Consider the following 14,607-nt stretch of genomic DNA (forward strand, 5'->3'; position numbering starts at 1 on the left):
TTTCATTCAAGGAGAATGAGTTGAATGCTGATGTTTTTAAGAGGTTATTGGACTAAGCACAATGGCTTCAGTCCTAAAATGTTTGAAACTGTTATGAACCTCTTTCCACATCACTTGGCTGCTGCAAGTTTAGGATGTCTTTGTGGCATCACAGTTAGATATTTAATGTGAAGGTTAAATGATTAATGCCCTTTTTGAATTGCATCTGCAAACATATCTAATGGGATTTCATTTTTTCCCCTCCAACAGGTAAATGGGACAGAAATTGAATATGAATTTGAAGAGATTACATTAGAGCGGGTAAGTGTCTGTCTCTCTCTCTCTCTCTCTCTCTCAGTACTCATTCGTAGATGCGTAGACTCAGAGTTGAGTTGAGCACAGATCACGTTTTATGCTCGTGTAGATTCTTCCGCCTGATAATCCAGTCATTCAGAGTCTGGTTTGTGAGCATGATCTTGAAACATAACTATCAGACATGACCAGTCATGGAGCAAGCTTAGTCTGTGATTAGTAATGACTTTAAATGTGAGATCATTTGATTTAATGTTGATTGCTTTTTTGATTTTTCTAGTGATTGTGTGGATAAACTCTCGAAAAAAGAATTTGCCTGCCTTACCAAAATATTAACAGAATCCTGTAAATGTTATAAGTCATCATATACACACACACACACACACACACACACACATGTATACTGTATACAGGGTAGATTGGGTAGATTATTTAAAGTCTAAGTATTTAAATATTTAAGTCTGTTACTGCTTACAGATTATATGATGAAGACTGTAGTTAATAAATTAATAAATCTAGTTTTTTTTAAATCTAACTTTATCTGACTTAATGTACCATGCTGATATTAGAAAAGCAAAGAGAAATAATAATATATATATTTTTTATATATCAACATCAAAAAAGCCATTAAACATTACATTACACCAGGGTTTCCCAAACTGGGTTTAAAACTGCAGTGAGTATATAAAAATATTATATTGAATATTAAATTGTTTTAATTATATTTTATATTTATTATATATGATTATATTTATTCATGAAAACGCTTATATACTATTTCCAAATGTACATATTTATATGAATGCATTGTTATAAATCTAAGAATATCATAATACATTTTATAATGCATTATATATACGAACTCTTTAGAAAGTATTACTGAAGCTTTAATTTTGACGTATCACTGAACCCTCTTAATTGGGCTACTGTATATGCTTTATTTGCAAGTGAAAGCCTGGGGTGCACAGTAGAGTCAGTGTGAGAGAGAAAGAGAGAGAGAAAATTAGACGGCTGAAGATGACATTCTGGCAGCTACATTCGGATCCACATGACTAGACACAGAGCACGGACAATAGCAAAGGTCAACTAGACCAGAGGGAGCGCAGATTTGTCCGACCCTGGAGCCAGGAGGGCTGAGAGTGTATATTCAGGGGTTTCTACAGTCTCGACTGAGATTACAAGCTAGAAAATTGGATACAAGCCGAGGCGATAACTCTGCTGCTAGAGGCTGATCTGTTATTGTCACTCATTTCTCTCTCTTCCTTTCCCTTTAAAACCATCTATCCACTCTGATGCTATAGTTTTGGCATTTCCTTTTCGTAACTTTGCTGTTCTATCCAATCTTTCAACATAGCCAGGGAACATCTCTAATCAGCGAAGGTTAATTCTCCTCACGATCCACTTTGTTTAAAGCTTAAAAACCTGTGTATTGTACAGACACGGAACCCTGGAGAGCCCCATCATAAACACGTCACTACAGAATATTAGCCTGTAAGTCTATTTATGTCTCCGAGATGTTAAATGTGGCTCTAGCCCACGGTTGTGACAGGTTTTGATTTGTGAGTTTGCGCTGCTCAGAGGCGCATGCTGTGCCAAACTGTAAACACTGATGAGTCATGGGTAGCAAAGGGCACCTCCTACGAAAATAATGTTACGCTTCCCTCTTCTTGTGCATTATGTTGTTGTTCAAAAATTAAGCCTCTTTACACTGAGGCAAAGGTCTCAGAACAGGCCAATCATATATTCCACTGTGTGTGTGTGTCTCCTCAGGGTAACTCAGGGTTAGGGTTTAGTATAGCAGGTGGTACAGATAACCCTCACATCGGTGATGATCCTGGGATCTTCATCACAAAGATCATCCCTGGAGGAGCGGCAGCCGAAGATGGCAGGCTGAGGTGGGCCAGTATTTTGTATTTTGTAAAAAAAAAAATTGTGTGCATGCATTTGTTGTGTTACATGCAACATTGTCTTTACATATACTCTAAACACACACTCAAATTTGTATGCTAAAAATGTAATAAACAGTTAGACGTGAAGAACTTGAGACATTCATAAAACCTTTCCATTGTACAAAAAAGTTCTTTATAGTGGAAAAAGGTTCTTTAGACTATTCAAATGTTCTTATAATTAAGAAAATATATATATTTTAAGAACTGTTTGTTGAAAGGTTCTTTGAGGAACCCAAAATGGCATTGCTGCAGAAAAACCCTTTATGGAACCTTTATTTCTGAGTGCATGTAATGAAAATTGTCTTTTTTTAAACCTATTTTATTTCCATTATGGAAATGATTATGAATTGATTTTTAAAGTATTTTCATAAATTGATGGATTATCAGAGGAAATAATACTGTTTCTTATAAAGTCAGTAGATCACTAGGTCATTTTCTTTATCAAAACATAATGATCTCGCTTATTGCTCTGGCTTTGTAGAGCAATCTTTCTCTGTTCCTCCCTCGCTCTTTTTGTTTCCTCCCCTTTGCCTCTCGCTGCTTAAATGATTGAAACCGGGCTGTTTATCACAGTCCTAATGTCTCTCTGGAGAGCTGAAGTACCTGAGGTTTTCTGCTGACTGCCACACACTCTGACCGCGAGGTACTTTAAAAAATGTACCGTCTGCGAGGTCTGAGATGACGTGTGTGGGTATAACGAATAGACCTGACCAAATCACTTTCAGATCACGTCAATCTTCCACAGGGTGAAAACAAACATGTTTGCATTATGCATTTTATGTGAATACTCAAGATTCAAAGATTCTTTCCTTGATTTATTGAGATTTTATTTTTAAAGAAACATTTTTGTGACACCTTACTGAAGGATTAGAGAATGAAAGCAACGAAATTAAAGGGATAGTTCACCCTAAACATTTACTCACCCTCATTTGTTCCATACCTGTATGACTTTCTTGCTTTTGTGGAACTTACATGGAGATTTTTTAAATTTAGAAAATTTGTATTATTATGTTTTTTTTTTTTTAAGCTAAGTTTGCAATTAAAATTTAGATGAATCTGAATGCAACTGTTTTTTATTCCACAAATACCAAATTTTCTGATACTTTCCACACTCTTGCTGTACGGCAACAATGATCTAATTTGTTTCTATTTTTATGTCTCCCAAGGAATCTTAGTAGAAAGTTGATTATTGAATAATACGACAAAACTCAATTAAGTCTCCTGATCTATGAAAGAGCATTCTTTGACCAATAAGATGTTCCTCTGCATGTTTCTAAAGAGGTCGAAGGTTTAATTGATATTGGTGCGCTGTAGAGTTTCTATTCCTGGCTGGATGTGTTTTCAAATTCATGTCAGGGCCGATCAGGAGTTGATTGAGAGGGTTGTTTTATTAGAGGGAAGCATAATTAGATTGTGCTGGAGAGATAGCAGATCTTCCTGTGTTTTGTATGCATGTGTGTGTGTGGCGCTCTGAACAGCAGCTGCATGTGGCAGCCCGGTCTGAGCCTTTCGCCCTGCTCTGCTCCATGACTTGGCTGTTTTCTTTTATCCTCTCGTTCTCAATCAGGTCTGTCAGAGCTTGGAGCATCACCAGTCCTCCTCTTGCTTGTTCTCTCTGGGCACTTTAACGTTCAGTATTCTGCCTTACACCCACAAGCATTCTCTCTTTCTCTTTCCTTTCCCCTTTCCCGTCCGCCCCATATTCTGCATTCTGTCTTTTAAAAGAGTCCGGCACTTTGAACGTTCGCCAGTAAGCTGTGATAGATTTATTGTGAGTTGGAGGTGAACAGCATTTAGAGAAGCAATTACATTGTGTATGGGTTTTTTCTCTGCTCTACCCTTGTTTGACTTTGGGAGTGTTGGAAGCGGAACAGTCTCTGGATAAATCATGCAGGCTTTAAAGATTGAAGGTGCAAAGCTACGGGAAGTTGCATCAGAGATTCTATATTGGGTGAAGAACTTGTATGATCAGACTTTATAGAGCTGGGCTGGGAGCAAAGATGGGAATAAGACATTTCTGGCCATGATTAGAAGAGAGGGATACAAAGGGAAACTATAAAATGCTTACGACCAGCTAAAAGAAAGAAACTTTTTTTTAAGTATATGATTAAATTATTGAAACCAATAATAAAAAAACAAAATAATAAAATAAATAATTAAACAATAAAATTAAATTAATTTTAAATAATATATGTTTGTTATTTTAGTATTGTTTATATACCGTTATCATTTTTATTAGTATTTTATTAAGATGTAATTATATAATACAAAATTTTTTATTTGAAGTTTTAGCAATTTTGTCACATTCTTGTAATGTATATTAGTTTTCGGTGTTTTTTTATATTTCTGTATGTGTTTTTGTAATTTTTATACTGAAGGAAACATTTCTATTATTTATTAATTTATTTAATCTTCATTTCAATTTTTTTATGCAATTTTTATAGTTTTAGTTACAAAAAAACTATACAATAACAACAATTATATCAATATGTATTATTTTTATATCATTAATGTTTTATTAATTATTGAATATATATATATATATATATATATTTGTATATTATAAAATATTGTATATATATATATACTGTATATATATATATATATATATATATATATATATATATATATATATATATATATATACATATATATATATATATATATATATATATATATATATATATATATATATATATATATATATATATATATATATATATATACATATATATATATATATATATATATATATATATATATATTTCTATGTTAAACTGTCTAAACTGAGTTGTTGAACACTTTGAATCAGTTGTGTATACATTGCATATATGCGTGTGTGTGTTCATGGTTTGATTGAGTGTGTGTGCTTGTTTGCTGGGTCTCAGCTGCTCTATGTGAGCATGCCCCAGGAGGCGGCTGTCCTTGGACCACAGGCTGCCGTGATCTGGAACTCTCTGCAGGAGGCTCACCACGCACTGAGGGCTCCAGAAAACTCACTCCTCACTCTTTATTTCTCTCCACAGAGTGAATGACTGTATTTTGCGTGTGAACGAGGCAGATGTCTCGGAGGTGTCTCACAGTAAGGCGGTGGAGGCTCTGAAAGCGGCCGGATCGATTGTGAGGCTCTATGTGCGCAGGAGGAGACCGATGCTGGAAACCGTCACCGAAATCAAACTCATAAAAGGACCAAAAGGTTTCAGATTTACAATTACCGTAAAACCCATCTGTTACCTGAGCTGTTTGTCAGAGATTGCATTAGGGATGTGCCGCATTGGTTGGGCTGCTCTGTGAAAAAAAATCTTTTTTTTTATTTTAGTTTTGTTTGTTTATAGTTTTGCACACTCCTCCTAGTTTGGATCCAATATTATTTTCTGATTTCTGCTGTTATAAAAGAAAATATATTACTCATGTACACATCCATATCTAGGGTGAGAAGATAAATGGAAAACAAATCGAGATTTGAAACTCCACTGAGCCTGAGAGTTATCACATCCTCTTTTGTTGGTTGTTGTTCGGGCGGAGCAATAAACAGAACTATATCCTGAGAAAGACACAGCTTTGATGCATTATTCAGAGCACATAGAGGAAGATGCATCACACATACACATACAGCAGCACTTGCACAAATTTGGAGGAAGAGCTTCGGGCTGCGTAGACTCCTCAAATCCAAAACAGCATTAACACACTCTACAGTATAACACTTGTTTTCTCCTCTAGGAAATTGAGGAACTAGACTATGCTTGAGGAAAGTGTGTACTCTCTGCTCTGAGATAGTTTTGAGTACTGTTTATTATTAGTATTCAGTTAACTTCTGATAGATTCAGCATTGTTTCTGTGTGAGGGAATGCCATAGGTTTTATAAATTAGAGGTAGTCTGTTGTTACTGCATCTATTGGGATGTAGCTAACTCTTTTGATTTGTTCTTTCTCAAAATCCCATAGGGCTCGGCTTCAGTATTGCCGGTGGTGTGGGAAACCAGCACATCCCGGGTGATAACAGCATTTATGTCACTAAAATCATTGATGGGGGAGCTGCGCAGAAGGATGGACGGTTACAAGTTGGAGACAGACTGCTTATGGTATGGCTCATTAACCTATTTTATCTTATTTTCAGGTTGTTTTAGTTTTCGCTTTTTCATATATTTATTTTAGTTTCGATATTTTCATTTACTTAAGTTTGCTTTAGTTTTTATTGCAGACATTTTTCTGTTTATTTCCCCCCAAAATGTGTTTAAGCAGCTCGAATTGGCTCAGCCAGTGGCGTGAGTTTGCGACAAATTTTGAGTGTTTCATACAAAACAAAAACAACAAAAATCTCTGTCCGAATGCGTAGAAGTTGCCCCCAGAGATCTTTGAGAAATGAGCTGCATATGTAGTTGGCTGATTATATTCCTGAAGTTTCGCTCCAGTGTCAGTGTCGGACTCCATTGCTTTTAATCCAGGGGGGTCGTTAAACGCTTTAAGACTGAGTTTGATTTAATTAGTAAGATCAGTGCTAAGTGTAATCCACTGGGCAGGACACATTTGGAAGCTCTGATTCGCCATTGACCACTCGAGCGTAACTGTTTACGTAACTCAGGGTTGCCCGCTTAACCAATCTCCCTTGTTTTCTCCTTCGCCCAGGTGAATAACTACACTTTAGAAGAGGTGACCCATGAAGAAGCAGTGGCCATATTGAAGAATACGTCAGATGTGGTATACCTAAAGGTTGGGAAACCCACTAGTGTCTATCTCTCAGACCCCTATGGGCCACCTGATATCACACACTGTGAGTGATTCTTACCACATTCACTCTTCCTTATGTAATACATATGTGTTCTTAAACCAGGATTACGCTAGAGAGTAATGAATAGTGCTTAGAAATTTGATAGTAAAATGGAAACATAACCTTTTTTTAAAGTCAGCATGATTAGCAAATGTGTGTATTATAAACTCTCTCTTTGTCTCTCTACAGCATTCTCACCCGCTATGGAAAATCATATCTCTTCCCCCGGTAATAACGGCACTCTGGAATATAAGTCCAGTCTTCCGCCCATCTCCCCCAGCCGATATTCCCCCCTGCCCAAGCACTTGTTGGGGGAAGAAGACATTAACAGGTTGGATGGTTTTTCCTTCCTACGGTAATTCCCTCCCTTTCTACCAGACTCCACTGCCCACAGGTAGACTGTGTTGCCCCCTTCCCCCATGTGTCCCGTGGAAATCCGAAAGACAATCAAGCAGCATCATCACACCTAGTGATGGGATTGTTTTGGGATTTACTGTCCCATTCTTTACTCCTTCCTGTCCTGTTAGTTCTGTACTGTTTTTACGTTCCTGGATTTTTAGTGGTGCATTTTGTTTTGAATGTACAAAACAACATAGACTCTACTTACATTTTTGTGAATACGTGTCTATACACGGCACAATTCACTGCAGTTTACATCTGAGTGGAAGTAAAACATAAAAGAAATGTTCCTTTTCACACAATTTATGATTACAGTCAATTAGTAATTATTTACAATTCAGGGTTTTATGCACAATACTATTTTATTACATAAAAGTCAAAGTGTTGCACTTGCGGAGGGCTCAGGTCTGAGTACAGTGTAATACAATTGCCAAATAACAACAAAATTGCAAGAAGCAAGCCAAAATTGTTGCTTTAAAGTAGTTAGTTAACTCTATTGGTTATATTTTGAGTAGGGTTTAATCTAGGTAGTATATTATTATATTATATACAATAGAGCATTAACATTTTAGCACCAGTCACCAGACATTTCATTTCCAAACTGCCACGATATCACAATAACCACTGCCATATCCACATTCATCTGTTTTGGATAAACCTGAACAAACTTTTAGCACAATTCAGTGTGCAAGAAGAAATGCAATAGAATTTTGCACAGACACGTTTTTCAGTGAGCCTGGGTTAGTACAGTTCATAATATCATAGAGACTTGGTCGCACAACGAACCAGCAACCACAGTAGCAACCACAGCATACGATTTTTATTACAATAAGGACCGAATGATCATACTGATTCAAACTCTTAAATCTGTAATGATGTAAGTGTGTATCGACAGCATGAGCTTGTTTTTGCACACTGGCTTGCTCTTAAGGGTGTTTTGGGAGACATATGTTCAGGGCCGCAGGGCTGGAGATGTGTTTGGTTCACTGCAATGCAACCTGAACCTCCAAGTGATGTGAATACTGAGCATCATCCCTGGAGTTTTCTGGAAAAGAAAACTAAAGCACAGAACTAAATCTGAGGACTTAACTGTCTCCATGAGAACTGTGAATTTAGAATAGTGAAGAACGTCATAACAGACTTTGGTTTTGATTAACTTGTCTTGCGCTCTCTCTGCCGGCTGGTTTCTTGATGTGTTAATATACCCTGTGGTTGTTTTGGGCCTCTGAGGCTTTTGATAGCAGTGTTGAGTATCTAGCTATGGTTGCTTAACAGTATTTAAGGCTGTTGTCTCTTGGAGACGTGTTCGCAGAATCCCAGAATTTCACTAGCCTAATTGGTTTAAGGCCACACTCACCACAATAAACTTAATCAATCCACAGGGGAAGACGACATATTTGTTTTTCTGCAAATCCAGAGTATTTTTAGATGAATGATTTCTAAATAAATACCCAAGTTCAAAACTGCCACTGTAATTTCTCAACCATGTTTTTTTTTCACTTGTAAAATACGGACTTGTTAACATCTCCCACTGTGAAACACAGTTAATGCCACTCTGCTGTGAAAAAATCCTAGCTTCACCTTGAATGCTAAACTTGCATGCAAATACGCATTCCAAACAAAGGATGTGACCTTTCCCAAAGGTGAGAGAAAAAGATTAAACCCCCACTTCTCTGTAAGAGGTTTACGTGGTCTTTGTGTTCGGAAAAGCATAAGCCCATCTGGAAGTTCAGTCCCCTTCATCTCTACTGTGTATTCCACAGGAGAATCAGAGAAAATCAAAGGTTTGGTTGAAGATAATAGTATGGAATGGCAGAATGTTGTAGCTGCTAATTTCTGTTTTAAGTTCAGAGACTCTGAAATATGGAATGGGGTATTTCGTGTAGATTTGCATAATAAATGTGAACTTATATTATGGCTCACAAGTTGAATAATGAATCAGGTGTGACATTAGGCAGATGTTCAGGAGGAGGAGGGACATGTTTTTGTTCGTGCATGTGTCATTTTGGTTTAGTGTAACAATGTAAAGATGCAGGGTGTGTAGGAGTTGGTTATGTTGCCTTAATCTCCGTGCATTATTAGAGGAAAGTCATGTTCACAAACATACACCATAATGTTATACACAAAATAAAAAAACAGATGCTTCACATACTTCTGTGAGGCTATAGGACCTCAAACACACTCACACACACACACACATACAACCTGGTCGTTCAATTATTATAAATAATACAGCTGCAGAAGTAGAACATTCCATACTCACGTCATGTACATACACACTCAGCAGTGCTACCTTGGGTCAGTACTCAATTATTACTAAGCACACCTATTAGATGTGAAGGCAGAGAGTTCTTATGCAATATGTAATTCAGCAAACTGTGCTTTGCTGAGGAACAGCTGTCACTGACCTTAAGGACTTTTATTTCTGTGCATGGTTTTGTACATGTGGTCATGGACACGTTCTTACATCAGCATCCTTCGCTGGTCATGTAACATCATCATTCAGTCAGCTTTACCCTTGACACCAATGTTTCTCAGCCTTTTTGACTTCACAATATAATTTTTGAAATGATAATAATTCAGTGGATCCTTGCTACAAATGATTAATTCCTATCAAGAAAAAATATTGTGATGTAATGTATTTTAAAAGACCTGAAACTTTCGATTGGTGGTGTATGGACATTAGCTGAGAACCCCTAGTGGGTCCCCTGGTCCTAAACCCACCCAAAAGTCTTACTTCTAACAAGCCATTTGTCTGTCCAGACACTTCAGATGCTATTTGATGTTTAATACAGAGAAAGCTTTTTGACCAATGAGATTGGACAGTGCTAACCAACACAACAATTAATTTATTATACCGTATAATAATTGATGTATAGTTAGACCATCATAATATCGGCCATCAAAGGTATTTGTCTATAAATGTGTGCTACTTAGATAATCTTGTTAAGTTTGTGGTTCCATATAATGTGAGTCAGTGATGCTGGCCTGTTCCTAATTCTATCTCTGCGCCTCGCCATCAGTGTGAAGTGCCAGAGGGTTTGTGCCGTGGTTGATAAGGGTTTCTTCATGGTTTTATTTAGCCCGCTGTGACCCTGTATTGAGGGCAAGGAGAAGGGGAGAATTGCAGATTTAAAGAAATGTGCTGAAGCCAGACACACAGTTAGAGACTGAGAGAGAGGAAAGACACATTGGGGAGGAGAAGATACAAAGAGTACTGTTAAAGATAAAAAGACAAAGGGTAGAATTTAAGGAAGGTAAAAGTGTTTGTCAGTCATCTCCATTCAAGACAAATCACAAGCAAGCCTTACACGACGCAAAGCTAGGAGAGAAGGTGGTCCGGAGAGGAGCCTGTTATAAATATATCCCACTCGCATTATCTGCAGGATGTCTAATGTAGCCTTGTATCCGCAGTAAGATCTTGCTCTCTTTTACCCACAAACAGATGCTCACTGAAACATGCAGGGAATGTTAGAGACTAGTGATTAGCACAAATTTTTTAATGGTAGTGTATCTGATTTAAATTTTAATATTTGGAGTGGTTGGTTTGGTCTGTTTGTGTGTCAAACCCAGTTGTGTTTTATAAGGAGGCTTTGGTGTGTTCTCACATTTGGTTTTGTCCTGAATTCTGTTGGTGTCTCTGTTTCGTTTCTGCATGCTACACGTAACAAGTGATGAATACATTTCAGCCGTTTTGAATGCACATTTTAATATTTTAATCATATAAACTACAGTTTGTTTTGTCTTCATGCTAACCTGTTGTCTGTTTCTAATCAGAAATCCCTCGTTAGATGAGATGGAAGGTCACAGGTTTGATTCCCAGCACTTCCAGTTGAGGTGAGCGACTTAAGTGAGCCATCGTTTGGGTCCTGAATGTTCAGCTTAATCTGTTTTTGAATCCTTGGGTAAAATGAGACAGCAAGAGTCGGATACGTAATTCTGAGATTTCCAATGTGATTGAGACGGAGGGAATGAATAAAAGGTCCCTGGATATCAATCCCTGTGGAGTCTCTTTACACTGGCATGACAGTATTAACAGAATGTTAATTATTAAAAGCAAATATTGAAAATCTGAGGGCTAATTGAAGATGCTGAGTTGAAGAATGGTGAAACTGAAATAGTCAGTTTTAAAAATTGTAGCACTAATTATCAAAGCTAAATGTTGAACTAACCACTTGAAGTTCTTTCCTTGTTCCTCGCACTTCCACTGCTATGTTTTTCACAATCTCTCTTTTTCTCTCTGGGCCTATCTTTCCCTCTTTCTGATAGTGGTCGACCGATATGGGTTTTTGAATCCGGTCAAAACACTGAATTCAAAGACATAATCAAGTCTTACTATTATATGCAATTTTGCTTGTCAGGTTAAATGTGTTGAATTTTTATACTGTAAACCAAGTCAAAAAAATTCAGATTTTTTTTTTTTTGATGTTACGTGGAATGGCCTGCCTGTATATTCTCGGTCTGTCACTACTCTCTGTCAGTCTACATCAGCACACTAACCCTAGCCGCTCTGCTCTCTGCCTCTCTCTTTCTCTCCCACACCAGGCCTCCAGAGCCAGTTTACAGCACTGTGAACAAACTGAGTGACCGCGCCCCCTCTCCCCGTCTCTACTCCCCCGTGGAGTTTGATAAAAGCCCCATGCACTCAATCCCCCACTTCCCTCACTATCACGTAGGCCTGCTCCCTGACTTCGAGATCACCAGGTACTGAGCACAGCGCTCTGCATGGGACGTGAATGAGGCATGTGAAAAAAACCACACAGCTCACCTGCATGGTCAAACTCTAACTTATGCTCACTTGCATGCCCCGCCCCATTTCAAATTCACCCGCATGAACCGCCCATCGTGCACTAGTCTTAGTATACCTCATTCTTTCCTTCTTTGCCTTTAATTATCTCTAGATGTTTGATATAGTGAAGCGACATGCTTTTAGAGTACCATCACAAAGAACCAAAATGAAATCAATTTATTTAAATCTTTCTAAGTAAATGCACTACTGTTTAAAGTTTGAGGTTTGTATGGTTTTTATTATATATAAAATATGTGTGAAAGAATGCTCTATGTTCGCCTAGGCTTTCTATGCTTAACCTTGGTTTTTTTTTTTTTATGTTACAATGTAATTTAATCCTGTGATGCCACTTTTCAGCATCATAACTCCAGCCTTCAGTGTCACATGATCCTTTAGATACCATTTTAATATGGTGCCAAAAAAACTATTCTTTTTATTATCAATATTGAAAACAGTTGTGCTGGTTAATATTTTTTATGAAAAACATGATACATATTTTAGGAATATTTAAAACATTTAAATATTTCAGAAAAACACAGTTTATTGGAAAAAGAAATATTTTGCAACATAGTAAATGTATTTACTGACACTTATGCTCAGCACAATGCATCCATTCTAAATAAAAGTATTAATTTCTTAAAATAAAATAAAAATAAAAAAAATCTTACTGACCCTAAACTTTGATAGTAGTGTATGTCTGTTAACAAAAAGAAGAAAAAAGCATGTGAATGCTATTTCATGCTCTTAACAGCTTTGCATAATTCTCTTTCATTTTTATTCCTCATACTTAATTTGACAATGATGCAAAGTGCACGTAGAGGACACGAGCGTGAAGATTGGTAGTTACCATGGCAGTTACCCGGGCCGTGACAACAGTATAACTGAATCACATCTCTGCTGCAGCTGTCCACTTACTTCCTTCCCTTCCGGAGCCACTGTCAGTTGTCCGTATTTTCATTTGTTAGACTGTATTGCTTATTGACAACTTCCCCATGAAGGTCAGAGCTTGGCTGCTGTCATATGTGGTTTGCTTGTGTGCCTGTGGCGGCCATCTGACATTAGTGCATCATAAATCAGATTGAATAGATTTTATCGTCCTTATTTCCTGTCTAACTGATTTCAGTTTGGGTTTAGGCAGCAGCTTGTATAGTTAATTGGATATAAAACTTTATTAGCGATAACGCAACATCTCTCATCTTTCTGATTAAATGACTAGGCATATAAATGTAATAGTCCGGAGATGAACGTAGTGTAAACAGGGGGTTTGGCCACATAGGAAATGCTCTTCAGGACTAAAAGACTCCTTTAGGTGCAAATGGCTGAGTAACGTTTGGCTGTTATCTGAATCTGTGCATAATGCCCTCAGTGTGGGTGTGCTTTGTTTACCGGTTTGTTTTGATTTTGATTTTGAAGTTCATTACTCTATGAATTATAAAGTGGCATCTAATTGGTTTCTCTGGGATTTAAGTTGATTTGCATTTCAGAACGCCACCACTAACACCTAATGCATCGCTTAAATCCTCAGGACTTGTGGAAAAAGCGTTCATGTAAATGCCAGCGATAACATCTGTGATTAATGGATCTCTGTCTTTCATGTTCAGGTTCTGCCGGTTTTTGATGATGCTCTTCAAGGGGAAAAGCGTAGGCAGCAGTTCTGTGAAAATGGCCAGTTCTGTGTGACCGAGCATGTGAGATTGTTAGTATCGTACCAAAAGGAAACAAATCACATTTTATGACGCATAAACACCAAAATACTCTGCCTAAGAGTGCTGTTACTTCACATTAGCTTTGTTTGAGTAGCTCCTGACAGCTGCCAGTAAAAGAATTGGCAGATTCTAAAACAAATCCCATGTGGAGCACTAGGAATATACAGTGCAATGAAATCGACTGTGCACATGTGCCATTTTTTGTATGGCTTAAGTGATTGGCTCAAAACCCTGGATATGTGGTCAATTAGCTGGTCAATTCAAAAACTTTTTCCAGGTATTACTGACCCATTTAGACATCACCAGGAGATACTAGTATCCATTTTTGCAATTATGTTTCAAGCAGACTCTTTCTTGTCATTCTCTTGGGGTTTTTTTTGTCTAGAAATCAGATGTCTTTGATGTTTTCTTATTGTGTATCCACTTGGCAATAGTACACAAAAATTAATTTGATCCTAATCAACAACCTCAAGCGTGGTTCCCAGAGAGAAATCAGATCTGATGTATTTCAAGTATTTCGGAGGGCCTCAGAGGATTCAGAGCTTGTCATCTCTGAATCATCAGTCAGGAGGGAGAATCCCTCACATCATTCAGTTTGGAGCCAAATGGATGAAGCCTTGCTTTCTGGGCTGTTCTGTGGTTTTGCGGCACATGTGTTCGATGGCGGTCGTGTCCACCAGATGCTCACTGATCTGAAGTAATGGTT

General features: G+C 37.4%; 1 protein-coding gene across 22 annotated transcripts in view; it reads left to right on the top strand.

The window, feature by feature from the left end:
- Positions 1-14,607, top strand: part of LOC127966553 (disks large homolog 2) — a 186,218-nt gene that overhangs the window by 131,594 nt on the left and 40,017 nt on the right. For 16 of the 22 annotated variants that reach the window (XM_052567615.1, XM_052567618.1, XM_052567617.1 and 13 more), the window contains 8 exons: positions 250-300; positions 2,062-2,186; positions 5,267-5,436; positions 6,185-6,321; positions 6,866-7,010; positions 7,197-7,362; positions 11,184-11,243; positions 11,952-12,110. In XM_052567615.1, coding sequence (XP_052423575.1) covers positions 250-300; positions 2,062-2,186; positions 5,267-5,436; positions 6,185-6,321; positions 6,866-7,010; positions 7,197-7,362; positions 11,184-11,243; positions 11,952-12,110 — 1,013 coding nt within the window. The remainder of the gene's footprint in view (positions 1-249; positions 301-2,061; positions 2,187-5,266; positions 5,437-6,184; positions 6,322-6,865; positions 7,011-7,196; positions 7,363-11,183; positions 11,244-11,951; positions 12,111-14,607) is intronic. The other 6 variants (XM_052567625.1, XM_052567626.1, XM_052567627.1 and 3 more) reach the window with 3 other exon arrangements.

The sequence above is a fragment of the Carassius gibelio genome, chromosome B10 (assembly GCF_023724105.1).
Source record: "Carassius gibelio isolate Cgi1373 ecotype wild population from Czech Republic chromosome B10, carGib1.2-hapl.c, whole genome shotgun sequence".
NCBI classification, from domain to species: domain Eukaryota; kingdom Metazoa; phylum Chordata; class Actinopteri; order Cypriniformes; family Cyprinidae; genus Carassius; species Carassius gibelio.